This window comes from Furipterus horrens, unplaced genomic scaffold (genome assembly GCF_987537825.1).
Source record: "Furipterus horrens unplaced genomic scaffold, mFurHor1.1.pri manual_scaffold_2, whole genome shotgun sequence".
NCBI lineage: Eukaryota > Metazoa > Chordata > Mammalia > Chiroptera > Furipteridae > Furipterus > Furipterus horrens.
The window spans coordinates 124,722,491-124,743,466 of NW_028327172.1; the positions used below are offsets into that span (position 1 = coordinate 124,722,491).

At 38.8% G+C, this 20,976-nt stretch overlaps 1 protein-coding gene across 1 annotated transcript; it reads right to left on the reverse strand.

The window, feature by feature from the left end:
* Positions 1 to 2,058: 2,058 nt before the first annotated feature.
* Positions 2,059 to 20,349, reverse strand: ETNPPL (ethanolamine-phosphate phospho-lyase). The gene is made up of 13 exons (XM_090266400.1): positions 20,124 to 20,349; positions 17,433 to 17,551; positions 17,013 to 17,172; positions 13,655 to 13,729; positions 10,944 to 11,034; positions 9,923 to 10,039; positions 7,963 to 8,045; positions 7,179 to 7,404; positions 6,167 to 6,321; positions 5,427 to 5,516; positions 5,065 to 5,195; positions 3,744 to 3,814; positions 2,059 to 2,619 (listed from the first exon to the last, which is right to left on the reverse strand). The coding sequence occupies exons 1-13, from the start codon at positions 20,177 to 20,179 to the stop codon at positions 2,491 to 2,493; spliced, it is 1,503 nt and encodes a 500-aa protein (XP_090122526.1). The 5' UTR covers positions 20,180 to 20,349; the 3' UTR covers positions 2,059 to 2,490.
* Positions 20,350 to 20,976: the final 627 nt, after the last annotated feature.

The window sequence follows — 20,976 nt, forward strand, 5'->3', positions numbered from 1 at the left end:
CCAGGGACTCACACTCCTTAGGAATGAGGGTTGAGTTGCACCACTTCTAGGAGGCCCAGAAGTAATAGCTGAGGGGAAGTGGAATTTTGATGGTGGAGGAGGGAGAAGAGAAGTACCAGTTGTAGTCCTGAGATTATTTGTAGTGACAGGAGTTATGGTTTGCTCCACTAATGTCACTCTTCTAAGTATCCCCTCAGGAAGAGAGACACATTGAGGAACCATTGAGGAGCTGCTCTCCCAAATGGGTGGGAAAGTGGATCTGTGTCACATCACCAGTGGGTTTAGCAGCCATGGGAGTGTGCTGCTCAGCTCTCCTTCAAGAGGAAAGCTGTGGTGAGGAGTGCTGCCCACTGACGGCCCCAGCTACAGTGTCTTCAATATCCACTACAGCCCTGGCTGGTGTGGCTCAGGGGATTGCATGCTGGCATAGAAGCCAAAGTGTTGCATGTTCAATTCCTCGTCAGTGCACATGCCTGGGTTGCGGGCCAGGTCCCCAGTTGGGGGTATGTAAGAGACAACCACACATTGATGTTTCTCTCCCTCTCTTTCTCCCCCTCTCCCCCTCTAAAAATAAATAAATAAATATAATCTTTATTTAAAAAAAAAAAAAAAAGATCCACTGCAGAGTTAAAGCTGGGTATACTGTCTCTGAGAGCCCCAGCCAGTGGAGAAGTCAGCAGAGATGGCAGGGCCTGGTCGTGCCTGCCCGGCACCGCTCCCGTTATGTGCTGTCTGTGCACTGGAGCTCCGCGTGCCCGCACAGACCGTCTCTGAGCTGCACCTCCACCTGAGGATCTTCTTACTCACTCCTCATTTCTAGCTCTTCTCCTGAAAGTCTCCCCCTGACTACTCCTATTTCCTTGTTCTGTTATCTTTTACAGTAGTTAGCTTTATCATTCTCTTGTACCTCTAACCATCTTTGTCTTAGATCCACCTGGGGACTCAAGAGAGTTCCCGAGGACCCCCCGTGACGCAGCTTCTCTTTTGAGGCCACACACATGAGGCAGCTAACCATGGCATCCCAAGCAGGTGCATTCAGAAAGGAGTCACTTATTTCTGCCTCTCAATTTCTTATTATAAAAACTTAATTTTTAGATAATGAAGAAGAGTGGAGTGTATTGGAGAATGAAGTCTTTGCTTTCTATTATTTTATATTTGGAAAACAAACACAGGTATGGGTTTCGTCCTTCCTCCCTTGAGCACCTATACCAGCTCTAGGAAGGGAGACAACATGCATTGCTAACAGGAGTTACCTTGTCATCAGCTGTTTACTAGAAGCAAACCACAGAGACCCGTACTCCCTTTCCTCTGCCAGCTTTGGGAACTAACGTCAGCATTACCCAGCCAGCATCCAGAATCAGTTATACTTTTAGGAGTAAAAAGTATTAATAATATTGCATTTTTGTAGTACTTTTATCTATGATGAACTCTGAAGGGAGGCTTTTTACAATTAACTTTCTTCCCAACATCCTCAGTTGTCATGAAATCGCCATAACAAGATTATTATCTCTATGCAACAAAAAACACAAAATTTAACAACTACTAGGAAGGCAATAAAATTCAAATTTCTTCCAGTTCGGTCCATTGCCTTCCAAGTTGATGTTTTGTGGCACCAGCGTGTAATGGAGAATCTCTTGAGGTTCCAGGTTTCCTCATGTCTGGTTACAAGTGTGGGGTGTGTGTGTGGGTGTGCATGACAAACTTGATAGTTCGGAAAGAAAGATGTTTGGTTCAAAGTTAATTTCTTACCTGACAGGTAAGGAACTTGCCAAGGTGACACAATCTGAGTAGACAAAGCTCAGTCTCCTAAATGTGGACACAGTGTTTTGGCTCCTGCTGCTCTTCCAGCTACCTGTTTAGAGTGTTTCTGGGTGTATTCCGTGTTCCCTGACCCCAGGATCATGATTAACTTAGTCCTAGCTCCCTGCCAGAGGTCTGGATTATTCATTCACTTTTAACATTTGCTGTATGTGACTTTTCCCCAAATGACTGACTTTACCACCCCAAATCTTAATATTCTCTACAAAAGAAGGATAAACACTTTGCTAGTAAAACATGTTTGGTTTACATTATCTTTTATTTTTTTATAGTCCATAAATGTATACAAAAGGAATCATTACAGAATTCATATTTTAAGGCACTAAGTTTCCTAACTTAAAGAACCTGTTGTACTTTACTCTCTTATTTCAAACATTGAAACATGAGAAGTAAAACTTCCCACATAATATTCAACTTAAAGCTTACATTTAGTAGAATAAATTAAGTACATTCAGAAAGTTCAAGTAAGGAATTAACAGGCTAAAGGCTGAACTAATAATCTTGACATGGTTTGATCATCACTTGGTTTATTCTTACAGTCATTTACCTTTTTTATTGACGAATCTATATGGAATGCAAATTCTATCTTTAGAGAGTGCAGAGAACTGTTAAGAAGACACTTCCATCCATTCATAACTTAGGGTATTTATCTTGCTTTAAAACACTAATCTCTCATGTCTTGAGTCTCTTACTGAGCAGTGAATGTTTATCCGTGCACAATCCATTTCTCTTTTGCCTGGGATTTTCTTTCTGGTCCGGGGCAACCTCACTGAGCAATTCCAAGGGTGCTTCCTTAGGCACCTGCAAGACAGGCACACAAACTCCACTGGACACTTCACCTAACCTGCTGAGCCTCCCAAAAACAGGTACACTGGTAGACAGACAAACACAGCACACAGGAGAATCCAACCCAACACTGCACAACCCCACACAACACTGGTTGTTCCTCCCTGATGCTGGTAAGTATCTTCCATAGACATTTGAATCTGGCACTCTGAGCCAACATTTCAGAAACGTGTGTTAACTTTGCTAACTCCAGAGTAGGATTTCTCACGGTGAGCCCATTTTATGGAAGCTCCTTTTCAATGCTTGCTCAGTTCTTAGACCTCCGATTCTGTCCTAGACAGAGAAGCTATTCTCAAAGAGCAGATAATCATTGGTTTCTAGAATCTGTTTGCCCTGTTCAGCAAATCATTTGCTCTCACTCAGTGCCTCATGTTTTTCAATGAGGAGAAGGACTCTGCTGACCACACTGAATGTGCAGGCAGTCTCAAGGCACCGATTGTGCCTTTATGCGGCAAAGTCATAAACAAATTATGCAACAAAGCCTCTCAAGTTTTTTGCCTTACTGTGTCCTGACCCGGGGAGCTCTCTCTCATACCCTGGGTAGCTCAGGGAGAGAATGGAAAGGCCCTCTGCTGGAAGTACATCAAATGCAGAAAGTAGGCCACTGGGTGCCAGATGGTTCCCAGGCTCCGGAGGCCATTTGAAGTTTTGACTTTAGTTCACTTCAGGATCAGACTCTGGCATTTTGGAGCCACACTGCTAATGCTTCTGTTGATTTTAAAGAATGGTGTGTGAGAATCTGAGGCAGTGTCAGGTGGTCTTCAGAGCAAACAAGAAGGCCTTTAGGATACATGTAATCATCTCTATAGTTTTGAAGGCCCTCTTTATGGGCCAGAGGGATTTTGGTTGTTATGGGAATGGTCCTATCAGAACAGTTCTTTGGCTTTATTCCTTTCAAGTGGGCTGGCACACACCTTGAAATTTAAGGATGCACCCAAAGTTGCAACAATAAGACAACCCTAGCAAAGGTGGGTTTTATTCTAAAGGTCATTGTACAATTTTTAAAAATTTGTATTCCTTTTTCATAAATTCCTCAAGTTTTCAACTTTTCTCCTAAAAATACAGTAGCTAGCTCTTACCTTTGTTCTGCAGGGTGTATTCTCAGAGATCACCACACTCTCAGTTTTGGCTCCGATGGCTTCTTCTAAAACTGTATTGAGGAGGGCACAATGGAGAAGATAGAACATAAAAATCTCAAAAAAACAAACAAACCAAAAACAAAAACCCTTTTGGCATCTGTAGAAATACCCTTAAGAATAGAGAGGTAAATGTTTGTTTTTTGTTTTTTTAAAGTGTCACTGTGCAAATTGCTGCTTTTAAGCTTTTAGTGCAGCATTTCATCACTATCACGTACAAGTGGCACTGGGCCTATGTCAGCTGTGCCGCCCTCACTTCATTCACAGGAAATGCTTTGGCCCGTCATTGGTAGCGATTAAGCTGCAAGGTGGCTTTTAAGTAATAGTGATGGACCTGCCCCAGCCTCTACTCTTCCCACAGCCTGGCCCTGCAAGGGGCCAGAGGACCATCAGGTGAGTGAGAAATGCTTGCAGGCTTGGGTGTCAGCATCGTCTTTGTCCAAAGGCAGTGACTTAGGACACATAACTTGGGCTGACTCTCAAGTTCCCAAACATTAATTATCTATTTCATATGCTATGTTTATTCTTGGCTTCTCAGCCCCGTCTTAACCCTAAAAGAGTGAGAAGGGAGAAGAGAAGTTAAATCTTAAAAATATAACTAAAGCAATAACAAAAATTCTAACATTTGACAGCATTTTATGTTTTCAACATGGTTTTATATTGCTAGTTTACTTTCTAATATCAATTTATGTTCATGACAGAAAAATAAATTAATCTAATTTTATAATACAAGTAAACATAAACAAAAGGTAAGTTCCTATGATAGGCTATAATTTTGAATGACAAATAGAAGTCCTCAAAAATTAAATTGTAATAGGTAAAATACACAAAATTGAATGACTCAGCGTATAACAAATAATCGTTAGCCTGTAGACTCCAATAATATTTCACATATTTTCACAGTACAATGTTGAAATACTATACACAGCAGAATTTGTAGTGCATGGTACAATGTCAGCATGCAATTTTTTAAAAAGTGAAAAAAAATGATAAAAATAGAACAGTGTGCTATTTCAGTAAAGCTTAGGCCTGGAGCTGTGTGAGTACAAACAGAAAATTTTAATTTAATTAAGAGTCCATAATGTAGTTATTACTTTCTAGCTATCTTTTCCTAGTTCTAAATAAAAAGTTAACATTCATTTCTGCCCTCCTTCATGTCTGTCATGAATAACAAGGCACAGTCATGTATGGTCAGGCTGCGGTTTGTGGTAGAGAACAGAAAGTCTGCGGGGCAAGGAGGCATCTTAAAAATCTGTGAACAGACCTGTTAGAATCCCATCAAGCTGGTCCACCAACAACTTTGCATCTTCTTCAGTGAAACACATAGGCGGTTTTATTTTAAGTACATTTCTGTGAGGTCCATCGGCACTGAGAAGCACTCGCTTTTCTTTCATCCTAATGAGGATGCAGGAAATACATGTGAGTCCATGCAAATAACAAGTAAGTTTCTTTAAGAATAATGTGAACATAGAACAGTTTCATTATCCACATGCTAGAAGCCCACATTTAAAAAATGCACATGTGTTAAACTTTCCTTATTTGGAGAGATGGTAGGAAGTAAAAGAAACTTTCATGAGGGTGGGCACCCTAGAACCTAGGCACCAAACAGGGTGGAAGTGTATTTACTTGTAGATAACGTGCTGAGCTTCAGCTGTGGCGGGGGTCCTTCTCTGATGGTCCTTCACTAAATCAATTCCGATAAAAAGGCCAATACCCCTGAGGGAAGAGAAAAAAGAAAACTTGACACACTTGACTGAATGCTGCATCACCACAAAAAATTAACACGGTCCCTAAACTTTAGTTGAATATGAGGCTGAATGTGATTCTCTTTAAGGGTAATTGTAATTGATTTGCACTAATCCAAGATACCAATCCACTGTTTATAGCTCTTTCTAGTTTTTGAAACAAATTGTTTTTGTCATCCAGTTTTTTTCTCCTTTCGCTTAATTGAAAAAACAAAAGGCTTAAAAACAACCTCTTCAGACTATGATGATAATGATATATGATGATAAATGTTATATATATATATATATATATATATATATATGTATAATATCAAATTTTTCTGGATATCAAATTTTAAATAATTTTTAATAAACAATTTACTTCAAGTTCCCTCTTTTCATCTTTTTGGTGCTGAAATTACCTCAGTTTCATCTTTAAAAATTTTTTAGAAGATATACACCCAAAAGTTAACAGTAGTGATGATATCTGGGTTCTAGATTAAGAATAAGTTCTGTTTTTTATGTTTTCAGTGTTTTCTAGATTTAGTTTTATGTACTTTATTTTAAATTTATCAGGTAAAATATAAATTACTTTAATTTGGAAGAATGAACAACTACATAATGGTGTCATGATAAACACACCTGATATCTCCTATCAAAGGGTGCTTAGCTTTCTGTTTATTCAGTAACTCAATAAGATAACTCCCCACTCTTGTGGCATTTCCTTGAAGGTCTTCATTTTCAATCACATCCAGGACAGCCAAACCAACAGCAGAAGATACTGGATTTCCACCATACTTCAGAAAAAAAAGATAGATGAGAAAAAATAATAATTAAATTAGTAGCATTGCTTCACCTATGAGAAATTTGTGTCATAATTTCAATAAAATTTTCTCTCGTGACATTAATTTCATAGATTTAGAATACAGCATGATTCTATTCATTAAGATTGAAAGAAAATTAAATCTAAATTATATTCTCCATGCTGCATAAGTAGTATGAAAGACTATCAGGAAATTTATTGGTTCATCCAAACAAAAAATAGACAATGTGTTGGGAATTAAAGATTTCAGAGTGTGGTTCAGTGAGGGGGATATGGGTTTCTTCCAATAATTTATGTCCTTAGATTTGAATCTTACTTGTAGCAATCACAAATAACAAATACTATTATACATACTGTACAAACTATAATATTTTTTCCCAGCTTAAAGCTTATTACTTTGGTGGGGGGATGGGTAAAACCAAAGAAATAAAATTTCCCAAAGCTAAAAATTTAGTATCTCCTATGTCAGCCATATGATATTTATAGTAGTGAATCATCTAAACAGAGATGTTTTAGAAATTTAAATATGATACAAAACAAAGAAATAATATCATCTGTTACTGAAATATTATAACCTCTAGAGTTTATCAGGGGAGACATCTATAAGTAGAATAATTAATAAGAACATTTGAGAAAGGGGAAAGACACAAAAGGAAAAATACAAGAAAAACTGTGTCAGATAGAATGAAGGATGGTTAGATTAAAGTTTGGCTAAGGTTCTGTGGTGTTTAGCTGGCAATATTGAGCTTTAATCTTTACTATATTAGCAAGAAGTATAAGAGCAAGCATTCTTTTCCCTTCTTAGCATTAGAGTCAGAGACCAAGATATACCGTATTGAAGTACTCCATTCCTGAGCTGCTGAAGGCTTCTGCAATTTCTTTGGTTGTTACCACGCATGCTACTGGGTGGCCATTGCCCATTGGTTTTCCCATGGTGACGATGTCTGGAACAAAGCCTTCGCCATGCATTTGGAAGCTCCAGAAATGTTTCCCAACTCGTCCAAAGCCAACCTGAACTTCATCAGCTATAAACACACCTCCTGCTCCGTGTACATATCTGAAAAACAAGAGGATAGTCTAATGCCTTCAGGTCGCTGAGCATCCCCATACCCACCCACCAAGATTTTTGAGAACTTAAGAAAAAATGTTGCTAACCTGAAGCCTAGAATCTTGTTAAAAATATTTCAGTGTTCAAAACCCCCAATGACATCTATGTTGTCATTGACTTTGAAATATAACCACATAATTTCCAGATTAGATCTATTCTGTATTTACTGGGAAGAGAAAGAAGTGAACAAGAAGCAGTGTTTAGCAGGGTTAATCTTCAAATCTTTAGTAATTGGTAAAGCTTAGGCACTGGCCAATCAGAAAGAATGCCAGGCCAGGGGCTGGGGCAGAGTCCTGCAGGCCCCCCTGCTAGACCATGTGTGAGCTCTTCATTTGCTGGGTCTTGGGAAGGTGGAGGAATTCTGGGAGTTCTGGGGTGTCAGGCACTCTGAATTGGCTATTTACCAGCTATTTTGGAAGTACTTCCATATTTTAACAACCAGTATGGCCCTACAGAATTGTCACAGTGGCCTCAGTTTGATCAAGGGTGCCCACATCAAGTACATACTCTGCCACTTTCTGGAAGTAGCCTGCTGGAGGAATTATTTGTCCGCCACAACTCTGCATGGACTCAGCAATAAAGGCAGCAATCTAGACAAGAGAAGATGAAGTCAAAGTCCATTAGGTCCCCCTCATACTACCTAAAGAAGAGGACTTTTAAAGAGCAGGTTTCTTTAAAAATGGCTGGGAATGGACCCACAGCACTTGGCAAATAGGCCATTTAATTAAAAAGAAAAAATGTCTGTGATGAAAAAGCAAGTGATCTGAAGCATCAGTTTCTGCAATTCTAGGGTACCAATTAAAATATCATGAGAAACAGAGGAAAGGGTGCTTTCCATTTCTTTACAATTAATTTAAATGCAATGTTTTCATTGGGACCAATTGAATGAAACTGATGTTTTGATCAGTCTTTATATGAAGATCTGAGAAATCACCCAGGTTCTAAATACATTACTGTGGTGCTCATTTCTCAGCTTGGGGAACTAGGACTGCCCAAGCTTGGAGTTTGCACTAATGAAATGGGAGGGTTATTTGAGACCACACACAAGTTATGTTCTGTATTTCTGATTCTTGTCCTGAACCAGGCTTAACTCAACAGAATTAGGCAATTCACACTAGGAACTACAGAGGAAGTATTCTTGAGGATAAGAAAGAAGTAGGAGATAGGTAACACTGAACTATGAAGAGATATTGAGATATGAAGTCAAAAGAACCAAGGTTCTAGTCCAGCCTACCTCCTAGTAACTGTATTACCTTAGCCTAAGTCTCTCATTTTAAAATATTTTATTTATTAGCTGTAAAATGAAATTGTTGGACTCAAAATAAATATTCTCTACAATTCTATGACTTTCTAAGCACATCTAATATTTCAAAGTATCCAATTCCATATTTGCTCATGGCTTTCAGAGTTGTTAACATGACAACATCAATTTAATAACTATTGAATGCTAAAGTGCTCAAAAGATTATTAAAATTCCTTTTGCAGCAAAAAGACCATATGATCTTGGTAATGTAAAATGTTTTTCCTGGAAGCAATGCTCACTGTTCAGTAAAGAGATAAAGGCTACATTTGAATAGGAAAAGTATATTAAGCTTAGGTCCACCTGCATAGGTATAACATAGGAAGATATGAAAATAGAATGGGTTGAAAAGAAAAAGAAGGAACAGTTAAGAAGTGAAAATGACTCTCCAGTCATCAAGACAAAATACCTAAATGGGAAAAGGCAAAGCCCTCATTTTCATTTCAGTTAAGATTTTTTTTTTCCATGTCGATGCCTAAACATGTTGAAGGCAAAGCATGTATAAAATCACATTAAAACATCACATTAGTAACCCTCAGATGGGCTGGGAATTAAACATTAAGCTGAAGACAGAAGGGTGAAGACTCCGAAAATAAAGTCTTTTTCCTACTCTGCAGGATTTTGGTTCTGTCGCAGAGGTCCAGGGCCACATCGGAAGAAACTTTTTCTGACATGACTTACCCAAGTTCTGCGGCTTCAGGAAAGCTGAACCAGTTCAAGGGACATGCCAAGGCTCCTTTGTGGGTCCTGGAGTCTGCACTGCTTCTGATGCTTCTGGGCCATCCTGCCTCTCCCCTTCCTGGCATCAGGCACTAGCCCCTGTGCTGCTCTGCAGTAGAATAATCCGTCCCTGCCCTATCCTATCACCTTCCTTAATTCTCTCTCCTCTATCCCTTTGGACCAGAGTCTGCATCCACTAGGAAGGTCAGAGTCAGGCAACCAGTTCTGGAATGGGCACAGTGATTGCCCTTCCAGGGTAAATAAAAATAGATAGTCTTAGAGGCATGACTATAATAACAGACTTTTTGAAATATAAACCAAGTGGAAATGTAACCAGAAAAGAAAGGGAAATGAGATCTAGTCCTTTACCACCTTTTTAATATATCACAATGATTTAAATCCACTTTATACAAGATGTTAAATGTTTTCAAAACTTTAAATACAAACCTTCCTTCCACTCTTATGAGATTCTTCAATAATTTTCTTCACTTCATCTGCATAAGCGCCAGCTGGGTCTGCATGGTCTTCTCTATATTTTCCTCTGTAAGTATCTGGAGTTGGTGCCTTAAATATATCAAATAATAGAGTTTCTTATGATTTGCCTCTTGGAAAAATAATCCTTTAAAATTTGGCATTTTCCCACAAAAGTATATTAGAAAGGTGACCATGTGGATTGAAGTGACTCTAGGTTCTTTCATGGTTTTTACATAACATTTCTAAATTCTGTGAGTAACTGAAATCTTTTCATTGGCGTGGGAGCTTGGATTAGGTCCTAGATCCTTGTAAGTCAAGATTGCATCCCTATATTCACACAGGGACCAAATTCAAATCAATAAGTATAATTATATTATCTGAAAATGTCAATGAATGGAAACTGTATTAACTATTCTAGATTGAAAATAAACTAATATTTACCAATTTTATAGCAAATTATAACCATTCAGAGAACTCAAGTGTCTTAGCACTGATCCCAGATCTTAAAATTTAAAAGAAGGTATTGACAATTCTCTTAAGAAAGTCTACTGATCCTCACTTAAACCAAATAAATCAGTTTTACGGTTTCAACAAGTTAATTGGTTTATTTTATTTGTTTATTTTACTTAATAAATCTATATAATAATTTAGCATAGAGCAACTTAAAGATAATCATACACACTTAATTTAACTCTGAATTTCAAGCTGATATCATTGATGGAAAAAATAATTAAAGACCAAGGGGCAAGAAAAATAAACAGCTGTGAAGAACAGATATCACTATCACTACACTAATTTGTTCGTTGTGTTATTCATCAATGGATTTTAAACCATATCCTGTCATTAACTAGCTTTTTGACTTTAGCAAGTCACATACTGCTCTAGAACTTAGTTTCTTTTTCATGGTTTCATTTCAATTAAAGGATTGGACTGGATTATCACTAGGCATTCTTCCAGTACTAACATTCTGATTCTTGGATCCTGAAATACTTACCACGTGCACAAATTCTTTCTTGACAGCTGTGCCCTGCCCAAATTTATATGGACTGATCTCAATTAAAGATGATAGGTGGCCATGGTAAGCACTGAAAAGAAAAGAAAAAAAAACAGTAAAAAAATTGCTTAAAGAAGGATGTTTTTGTAGCATACAAAAAATAGTGTTGCATATCATCCAAAGAGAAGCTCAATATCAGTGCCAGATTTAACAGTATGGGATCTAATTATCCATGGCAGGACTGGCCATTTAATTTGTCCAGTTCTGTATTCATGTAATAATAATAATAATAATAAAAGGAAAGCCAAATACATGTATCCTCATAAAAGTTTTATTTTCCACCAGAAAGAACTTAAATTCTTTAAATTAAATTATATCTGCTATGTTACCTAAATGTAAAAAGTATTATTTTCTATAGCCTCATGAAAAGTGCATTTGATAGTAACATTCTAGTGAATTTTAAAAATAACTTTCTATCATATAATGGGCTGTGTTTCTGTTTGGAATGGTTTCCAAAGGATATTCAGTTGCATATATCAGGCAAATATAACTATATAAAGCAAAGAACGAGCACTCTTGTTTAAGTCATAGATTAAACCATGCTATAGAACCATAGTAATACAATTAGTATGGCACTGGAGTAAGGACAAAGAGATGGTTAGGACAGAAGGTGGGCTCAGAGATATATCCACACATAAATGGTAACACGGGGGCTCCACAGGTGCATTCAATATGAGGAGTAATTATATAGGTAGTAGAAGAAAATAAAGAATATCTTTGAAATCTGTGGCTGGGAAAGAGATACTAACAAAACGTAGAAAACACAAACAATAAGATAAAATTTTATCTATTTGATTTGACAAAATTAAAGATTTGTGTTGAAGAATACCAATGACAAAGTTAAAAGACATATGATAGGAAATACATATTTGAGATGTTTCACATTTAAAGAGATTAATTCCCCAAATGGTAGTTTTTGATTCTGTCTGTATATTAGGACCTCTTGGGAAATTTAAAAATATATACTATTTCCTAGAATGCACCTCTAGTGAATCTCTTTCATGGGCCTGGCATGGAACCTGGCATTGGTATTAAAAAAAATTCCCCAGGTAATTCTAAAACACAATCAAGGTTGAAATCCTCTGATCTAGACTATATAAGCAACTGCAAACCAACAAGAAAAGGGTGGAATCCAAGTTTTAAAAGTGGGCAAAGAATATGAGCAGTAATTTTTATAAGAGAAATCACAAATGTATAATAAGTGTATGAGGAGATACTCAAACTCATAATTAGAAAATTGCAAATTAAAACGATATTGGTATCATTTTATACCTATTAGACTGACAAAAATTAGAAAAGATTAGAAAACAAGATACTGTTAGGTTTTGGTGAGGACTTGGAAAAATGGGAAATTTCATGCACTGTGTGGTGAGCATTGTAACCGTTTTGGAGGTGGATCTGGCCGTAGTTAGTCAAATTAACAATGTTTATAGTGCCCCTATGGCCTAGCAATCCTGTTTCTGGGTGCTTATCTCTAAGAAGTTCTCAGAAAGGTCTGTAAGGATACATGTGCAAGGATGCTCATTGCAGCGCTGTTTGTGGTGGCTGGGGGTAAAGGGCAGTCACAGTACCCACCACAGGGGCGGGGAGGGATGACATGCAATAGTTCTAGCTGTGTTGTTCCCTATGGCAGTCACTCCCCACGTTGTAGCTATTGAGAGCTTGAAATGCAGCAAGTCTGAACTGACATGTGCTCGAAGTGTAAGACACACATTGGACTTTAAGGACAATACAAAGAGAGAGAGAGAGAAAGCTCAATATCTCTTATAATGATTACATGTTGAAATGATATTTTGGATATAATGTATACTAGAAAATTATAAATTTCCTATTTGGCTCAAATTATATTTCGATCAGACAGCACTGAATTAGAAGAATAGATGTGCCCCCATCAACATAAAATCTTGAAACTGTACTGAGGGAAAAAAGTGAGAAACAGAAAGAGATCTATAGCAATACTTAAAAAATTAAAACATGCATATAAAATAATATACATTTTACAAAAATACTAAAATAAAAGACATACAGCAGATACATTAGAATAATTGTCTATATGTGGGAAGAATGAGAATAAAAGAGAACTGAAAAATCAACTGTGGTAGCCACCCCCCACCCCCAAGATGGCCACGTCCTAAACCTTGAATTTAAGAACATGTTACATGGCAAAGGGGACTTTGTAGCTATGACTGAATTAAGGATTGTGGGATGCAGAGATAATACTGGAGGGTCCGATGTAATCACAGGTCTCTAAATTGTTATCTTTTAAATTAAGTACAGTGCATAGTCACAATAGTTAAGTGATTGCTTGGATTTTTAAGACGCCAATTGTATTTTTATTTGGAAAAAGATGGAGTTACACATTGTAATGGCTAAATAAATAGTTAATGTGCGAAAAGTAAGCCCTGATTCATGCAAAGCACATGAGGCCATAACCACAGCACCCAATAGCGCTTCCCATGTTTGCAGGTACTTGCAAGGAATTAAGTATCCTGCAGGCCTAACCTGGCCTTGATACCCTAATACCAGTAAAAATCACTGTGCCATATATCCACCCTGCTCTACATGTGCTTATGGTATTACTATGGATAGAGTTAAGACGATTTTGTCTCTGAAGGAGCTTCTTGCTTAGAAATGTTGTGTTTAAGACTTACTGGTCAAGAGTGATCACATCTTGGTGGCCCCTGAACTGCCGAGCCAGGCGTAAGGCTAAGTCATTGGCTTCAGATCTATAAGATAATATATAGTGAACAATGTAACATAACTTATTTTAAAATATTTCAAAATTTTAATTACAGCAGTCCCCTCTTATCTGAGGGGCATACGTTCCAAGACTCCCAATGGATATGTGAAACTGTGGATAGTTCCAAACCCTATATATACCATTTTGTCCTATACATTCATACCTATGATAGTTTAATTTATAAATTAGGCACAGTAAGAGATTAACAATAATTAATAATCAAATTGAACAATTATAAACAATATACTGTAATGAAAGTTATGTGAATGTGATCTCTTTCTCTCAAATTATCTTATTGTACTGTACGCACCTTTACACTCCAAGGAAGCGATTTTTCAGTTTCTCTTCGGCACAGCTGAACTGTCAGCACCACTACCCTCTGTGCTTTGGGGCAATCATTCAGTAAAATCTGTTACCTGAACACAAGCACTGTGACACCCTGGGTGATCAGACAGTCGATCTGATCACTGAGAGGACTTCTAAGTGACTAATGGGTGGGGAGTGTGTACCGCGTGGATACGCAGGACAAAGGGGGTTCACATCCCAGATGGGTCAGAGCCAGGTGGTGCGAGATTTCATCACGCTATCAGAATGACCCACAATTTAAAACTTATAAACTGTTTATTTCTGGAATTTTCTGATTGCAATTGGCCATGGGTAACTAAAACTGCAGAAAGAGAAATCTAGAAAAAGGGGTGGGGAGCCCTGTACTCAGAAATGTATTAAGAAGTTGAACTCCTCTCCTTCACCTCCAATCTTGCCCACCCAGCAATCTCACTTCATCCTTCTAATACAAGATCCCCAGATGCCTGCAATAAAGAATGCAACGCACAGAAGAAACAATGCAAATGAAGGATATGCTGCTCATTTCAAACTTTAGTGGAGTTCAGCCACATCAGCAGGTTATTAACTTTGAGGACACTAAGAAGCCTGCCTTAAGCCTGACCTCCCTGGGAGGAATGAAAGCATGAGGAACTGTTAACTTGGCTACTAAACTCTGTTGTACTGACCCACTATTTAATTCACTTCTTATCTATAAAATGAAGATCATAGAGTCTAACTCTACTACTTGGATACAGGGGAAGACAATAATCATTTGTGGAATGTTTTCTATCTGCTAGACATCATGCTTAATGTTTTTGCTTGTATTTATTCTCATAACTATTCTCCTTTTTATGAATGAGGGAACAGCCTCGAAGAGGGTAAGTGACCAGAATAAGTTCTCATAGCTAATAAGAAGTAGAATCAGGTTTCAAACTGAAGCCTGTTTTAACTTCAATGTTATTCTTTGTACTATCCCAGGTTTTATCATCTCCAGTCTTTGGGGACAGCCTTCTTTGAGGACAGTGTTCTTTGGGGTTAACCATTCTCTGAGAGTATAGGATTCTTTAGCAGTGAAAATCAAATATTATAATATTTTATTTATTGAAAGCAAGAATGCTTTATAACAAATTATCTTAATTCTTTACAAAAATAAAGGTCTTCAGGTTAAAAATTTGTTTTCAAAATATCTCATTGATAAAAGTGAATTACAGAATCATATAATCAAACATTTAGAGAATTTCTAATAGCTAATTTTTAAACATATATACGTATATATCATTTAAAATATGATTTTATGCTGAATATGTAGGTTTCCTCCCAATATAACATTGTACTGTGAGCTTCTCACATGTTATTACGCATGCATATTCTTTTCTTTTTTTCCATACAGTAAAAATTTATTCCACAATAAAAAGAGATGAAGTGCTTATACATACCACAACATGGATACACCTTGGAAACATTACATGAAGTAAAAGAAGCCAGTCACACAAGACTGCTATTGTATGGTCCCAATTACATGAAATGTCCATAATAGGCAAAACCACAGACACAGAAAGTTGATTAGTGGTTGCCAGGAGTTGGAGAGATGGGGGAAGGGGAAATGACTTCTAATGTAGGTACAAGATTTCTTTTTGAGGTGATGAAAATGTTCTAAAGTTGACCCTGGTAATTGTTGCACATATGCTAAAAACCATTGAGTGGTATACTTTAAATAGATGACTTGTATGGCATGTAAATTACATCTCCATAAAGCTATTCTTAAAAAAAAAAAGCTTCACTTAGATCATTTTTAAAAAACAGCTGCGATCCATTCAGGCCAGCTCAATCAATGGAGGTTTCGCATACATAGCAATATGAAAAGAAATGTGGCACTTGAAGGGACAGAACCTCAGGATGATCTGGCCTCATGGAGGCTGGGCCTGGATCCTATGCTGCTCTTGAGGCCTCAGCAGCGGTAATTTGAATACTCACTCTTAGCCTCTCTTTTCATTCTTTCAGATTCAACTTCCAGTGCCTGCTGAGGCATGTATTTTCAAAACATACTTTTAAAAAATCTTCACCTGAGGACTTTTTTTTTTTTTTTCATTGCTTTTAGAGAGGGGTGGGGAGAGATAGACAGAGAGAAAGAAACGTTGATGTGAGAGAGAAACATCAGTTGGCTGCCTTCTCCTATACTCCCTTACTGGGGATCAAATCTGTAACCTACTTGGGTATGTGCCCCAACTGGGAATTGAACCCATGAACTTTCCATCTACAGAACAACATTCCAACCAGCTGAGCCACACCAGCCAGGGCTCAAAAAATACCTTTTAATGTCTGCACAATATTCCATAGAATGGATATATAATAATTTGAATTTATAAAATTTAAAAGTTGGAATGTTACCTATTTAATTTATTCCTCCTTTTTTAGTGTTTGTGTGATGGGAATATGTTCAAATCAATCAAAAATCTTACAGCAGTTATAGCTTGTTTAGTAGAGTTCTTTTTGTTTGCTAAATTTCCTCATTCATGTTTTGAAAAAACTATCTAAGCTATTGGATACTTTAGCTACTTACTCTACCACCAGAAGAGGTGAGCGTCTTTTGACTAGTTAGGTTTTCTCATGTGAACACAAGACTTGAATACCCTTTCAGGATACTTACGGGATGCCTTCCCCATCTTTGACCAAGGAAACCACGGTAATAAACAGTTGAATGGCTGTGCTCAAAAACCTTGGAACATGCTTTCTGGTTGTCCCATCTACAACAGGCTCATGGACTAAAAAGCACAGGAACCAGACTGGTCAGGTCCCCAGTGTATGGTCACTTAGTAAGTGGCAAGAATGTCAGGAAACCTTTTTAGACATCTGTGCTCCACCACAAATCAAAACGAAAAGGTATGTGTGAGAGAGTAAACAAAGAAGTTGTTGGGAATGGGAGAGTGGGAAACATAGACACATACCCTGAGTTTGTAAAGTAACAAACAGAGAGTTTTTCCGGCAGGGTTGCGGAAAGGCGCTTGGCGTACTCCACAATGTTGTCGTGGAGGAATCGAGAATTTGTATTTAGCAGCTCCATCTGCTTCAGGGCAGCTTTGACCACTTCTGGGTGACAGTGTCCCACTGAAATTTAGGAGACAAAAGCCAAGGAAATAAGTTAAGATACTAAATGCCTGGCAAGTGAGGGGGATTCTGAAGCAAGAAAACTAAAGTTGATCTTCTTTCTGTCCCATATTTTGCTGCAACTTTTCTCTGCTAAGACTACTGGTCCTGTTCAGCAAAGAAATTGCAGCCTCTGCAATTCCTGAGGCAAATATTAATGGTGCCAAGTCTGCCTTACTCATAAAGGTATCCCACAAGGCACAACGAGACAGGACAATTACCATGGGCGACGTTGTTGATGCAGTCCAAGTACTGTTCGCCTTTTTCATCAAAGAGGTACTGCCGCTGGGCTCGCACTATTTTAAGGGGATCCGCAGCGAAGAAGACTTTGCATGAGGGCCTAGAAATGAAAGGGGACACTCTGGTCTACTAGGACTGCTTGGTGTGTTTCCTTCTCAGCGAAGGTCACTGTAAGTGGAAAATTACAATTACATAAAGGAAAGGGAAAACACAACCTGGGTGACACATTAAAAAAAAAAATCATGTCAGCCTGGAAACTCTTATCTTAATCCCCCATTTGTGACACTCCTCACATTTCTTATTCCTGTTATATTAAATTCGCCATGATTTGACAACACTATGTAGAAGCACATGGATAAGCTCTGACAAATCTAATTACATGAACCAGTAACTAATTTTCTTTTGGGAAATTTCATCCTACCAGGAAAAACCAAACTTTTTCTTTAGAGGCTTACTATGTGTCAGAAACTGACAGCTATTACGAATATTATCTTACTTAATTCTCCCAACAATTATATGAAATAGGGATTATTATCATTCTTATTTTTATAGGTAAGCGAACTGGGGCACAGAAAAAATTAAGGAACTTGTTCAGGTTGTATAGCTGGTAAGTAAGAAATCCAGAATTTGAAAGTAGACTGTCTTATGTCATAGCCCAAAACAGTGTTTGCTTGGTTTCCCTCTTTCTCCTTCTGATTTATAAGGAATTAAATAGCACTAAAGGCTAAATACAAACAACTTAGTGTTAAATAGTATGAATAAGATTTTATGGGAGATCATTTTCATGTCTTTGCATGGTCCTCTGTATCCAATGGATTTTCCATTCTTAAATAGTAAAGTTCAATTATTCTTCTAACCCTTTAATCCACTCTTTTGAGCATAATAAAGTCACCTGTATTTTTCGTTACTTGAATGAATGTCTGCAGTATAAATATTAGCAACATAGAAACAAGATCTGATTTCTGATCTTGGCTCTATTGACACTTAGAAACTAAAAGTGAATATATTCTTTTTATTTTGGTCATTTTGTATACACACACAAAAATTGCCACGTGCATTAGAGGTAGTTTAGAGGGCTAATTAGATACTTATATATTAAATTGATATGTAACTGTTTAGAAAGTATTTTGATTATTATGAATAGGTTATCTGAAATTTAAAACTGCCTAAGATTTAAGCATCATCAGCTAAAATGAAACCAATATTTATGTGAATTTCTTATTGGTTCAAACTCAGCTGTTAGTTTGTACCTAAAAGTTAAAATCCAAAGAGACCTTTGTTATGAATGTGGGCTGAAAACTGCAGACTTCACCTTGCCTTGTTACAAAGTATTTTCCACCTTGCCCCTCAGACTTCAGGTAGAATTCTTCCAGTTAGTCCATGGCTACATTCCTCCTTTCACAGAATTTGTTCTGCTCACGTCAGAAATCATTAGGTTTTCACTGGAACCTAACTATATAGGAGTGAAAACTAACAGAAGGGAGTGGTGATTATTAACAGGGAAAGGGGCGACCGGGTAATGAGGAATCTATTTTGACCCAACAGCGGGGCTGAGAAAGCTCTAGCCAGCCTCCTAAACCTTCTTACGGTTTCTTACACCTCCCGGGGCTGCTTTCAGGAGCCTCAGTACGACAAACTGCGCAGCATTTCTCCGAAGGGGATCCTGATTCTTTCTTTCTCGCGCCCCCCAGGCCTCTCTAATGTCGCCCGCTGCAGCGCTTGCTAGTGACATATAAATACTGCAGACGCTTGATTTTACAAGGGCAAGGGGTCTGGAATGGCTGCAATCATCCTTCATTCTTACTTAAAACAAACAAACAAACCCAGATCACATTTATTAATTTCACTTGCTCATTCCTGTGAAGCAGAATTGTTATTCCTACTTCCTCAGAAGAGGAAATTAATTTGACAGAGGTCACACAGGTAACATGACACCCCACTAGGATTAGAGGCCAAGTCTGACTATGTTCAGTCCCTACGCTCACCAGTGTATTACCAAGTCATTTCCAGCACGGGCAAAACAAATGTAGGCTGGAGAGAACGCTGCGTTTTTAAACTTAAGTGAGGGGCACAGCTTGGGGGACACCAGTGCGGGTAAGTACCATCTTAACCCTTAGGATGGTGGTTTCAAAGTTTTTCTACTGGCTGGTTAATCCTTTACCTCTGAACTAAACATGCAATACGAAAAAGTTCACTTTAAACAAAAGACCTAATAATTTGTTTTTATAACCATCACCAAAAATATTCGAGTTCATAGTTTTGAAAACCTTTCAAGTTGGTGGGAGTGGCGGAGAGGTACCCTTCCTTCTCCCAGCACCCATCCCTGGAATAGTGTTTTCTGCGGCTTTCAACCCTCACGGGTCAACTCCCCTAACTGGCCCGCAGCCCCACTCCTCCCGGGACTAGAACCCAAACGGCGCTGGAGGGGCCTGGGAGGCGACCCTGCAAGAAGGGGCGCATGTGCGCAGGTGTGGTGGGACGCTCCGTGGGAGGGCGTGTTGGGGGCTGCCGGCGGCTAGCTGTGCAGGTGCGGCGGGCAGCGGCTCGCGCTCCACTGGCAGCCGCCTCAATGGAATCTTGGGGCGCCGTTCCTGGCTCACCCGCTTGCGGTCGGGCTTCAGCTCTCAGCCCACTGCACTCATTAGTTCCCTTCGGGGCTGGGGAGCCCTTACCCGATGTGCTTCCTCCTCAACGCCAGAGTGTCCTGCTTGCAGTACAGCTCGCACATGGTGGCGGGGCGACCGGGCGCCCCGAGGGGTTCGCGTCTCTGGTGCGCGCGCCTCCTCACGAGCCCGCGGACTGCCTCAGTGGCAAGCTTTTACTCCCTTTATCCCGCGTTGGGTCCCCTTGCCCTTTGCCTCAGAGGTAAACCGTGGCATCAACTAGCTAGGGCCATCTCCCTTTTAAGTCTTGCCCAGCCTTTAACCCTTCCCCAAGCCCCACCCTCCTCCAGCTTGTGCGGGCTTGGCAAGTCACTGAACTAGCCACTCATTCGCCACCCACCCGCGTCTAACTGGCTCCTGTTCCTGCCCTGCTGATGTTCACTTCCCCTCCCCGTCCCTGTTACTTCTGACTCGCCTTTTATTTTCCTAACTTTGTCTTCACCTTTCTTTTTCCTCTGCCAGGGAATTCCTACATTTTCACTTTCTTGTTCTCTCTCTCTCTCTCTCTCTCTCTCTCTCTCTCTCTCTCTCTCTCTCTGTGATTATTTTTTTGTAAACATGCAAAGATAGGCGCTCTCTGGAGATACCAGGACTGAACAGTTGTCTCCTTTCTCACACTGAGTATTCCATTACCATAACTCAAGAAAAGTAGTCCCATGACTTAAGGATAAATGATGACTGAGCTGGTATTTCTTGGAAGTGATAATGTATAGTGTTTCAAACTTCATTATACAATAACTGCACTTCTACGTTCTCTAGTACTATACAGATTACAAATCACTTACGTGCTTTATCTGGGTCAGCTGGAGAAACAACCCTGAGAGATGAGCATGAGAGCAGTCATCCCATTTTAGTTCCCTAT

Coding starts and splice junctions, on each gene's coding strand:
- ETNPPL (XM_090266400.1), bottom strand. CDS start 20,179: ATGTGCGAGCTGTACTGCAAGCAGGACACTCTGGCGTTGAGGAGGAAG. Junction 11,035..13,654: donor GATGTGATCACTCTTGACCA/GTAAGTCTTAAA, acceptor TTTTCTTTTCAG/TGCTTACCATGGCCACCTAT. Junction 2,620..3,743: donor ATACACCCTGCAGAACAAAG/GTAAGAGCTAGC, acceptor CCTGTCTTGCAG/GTGCCTAAGGAAGCACCCTT.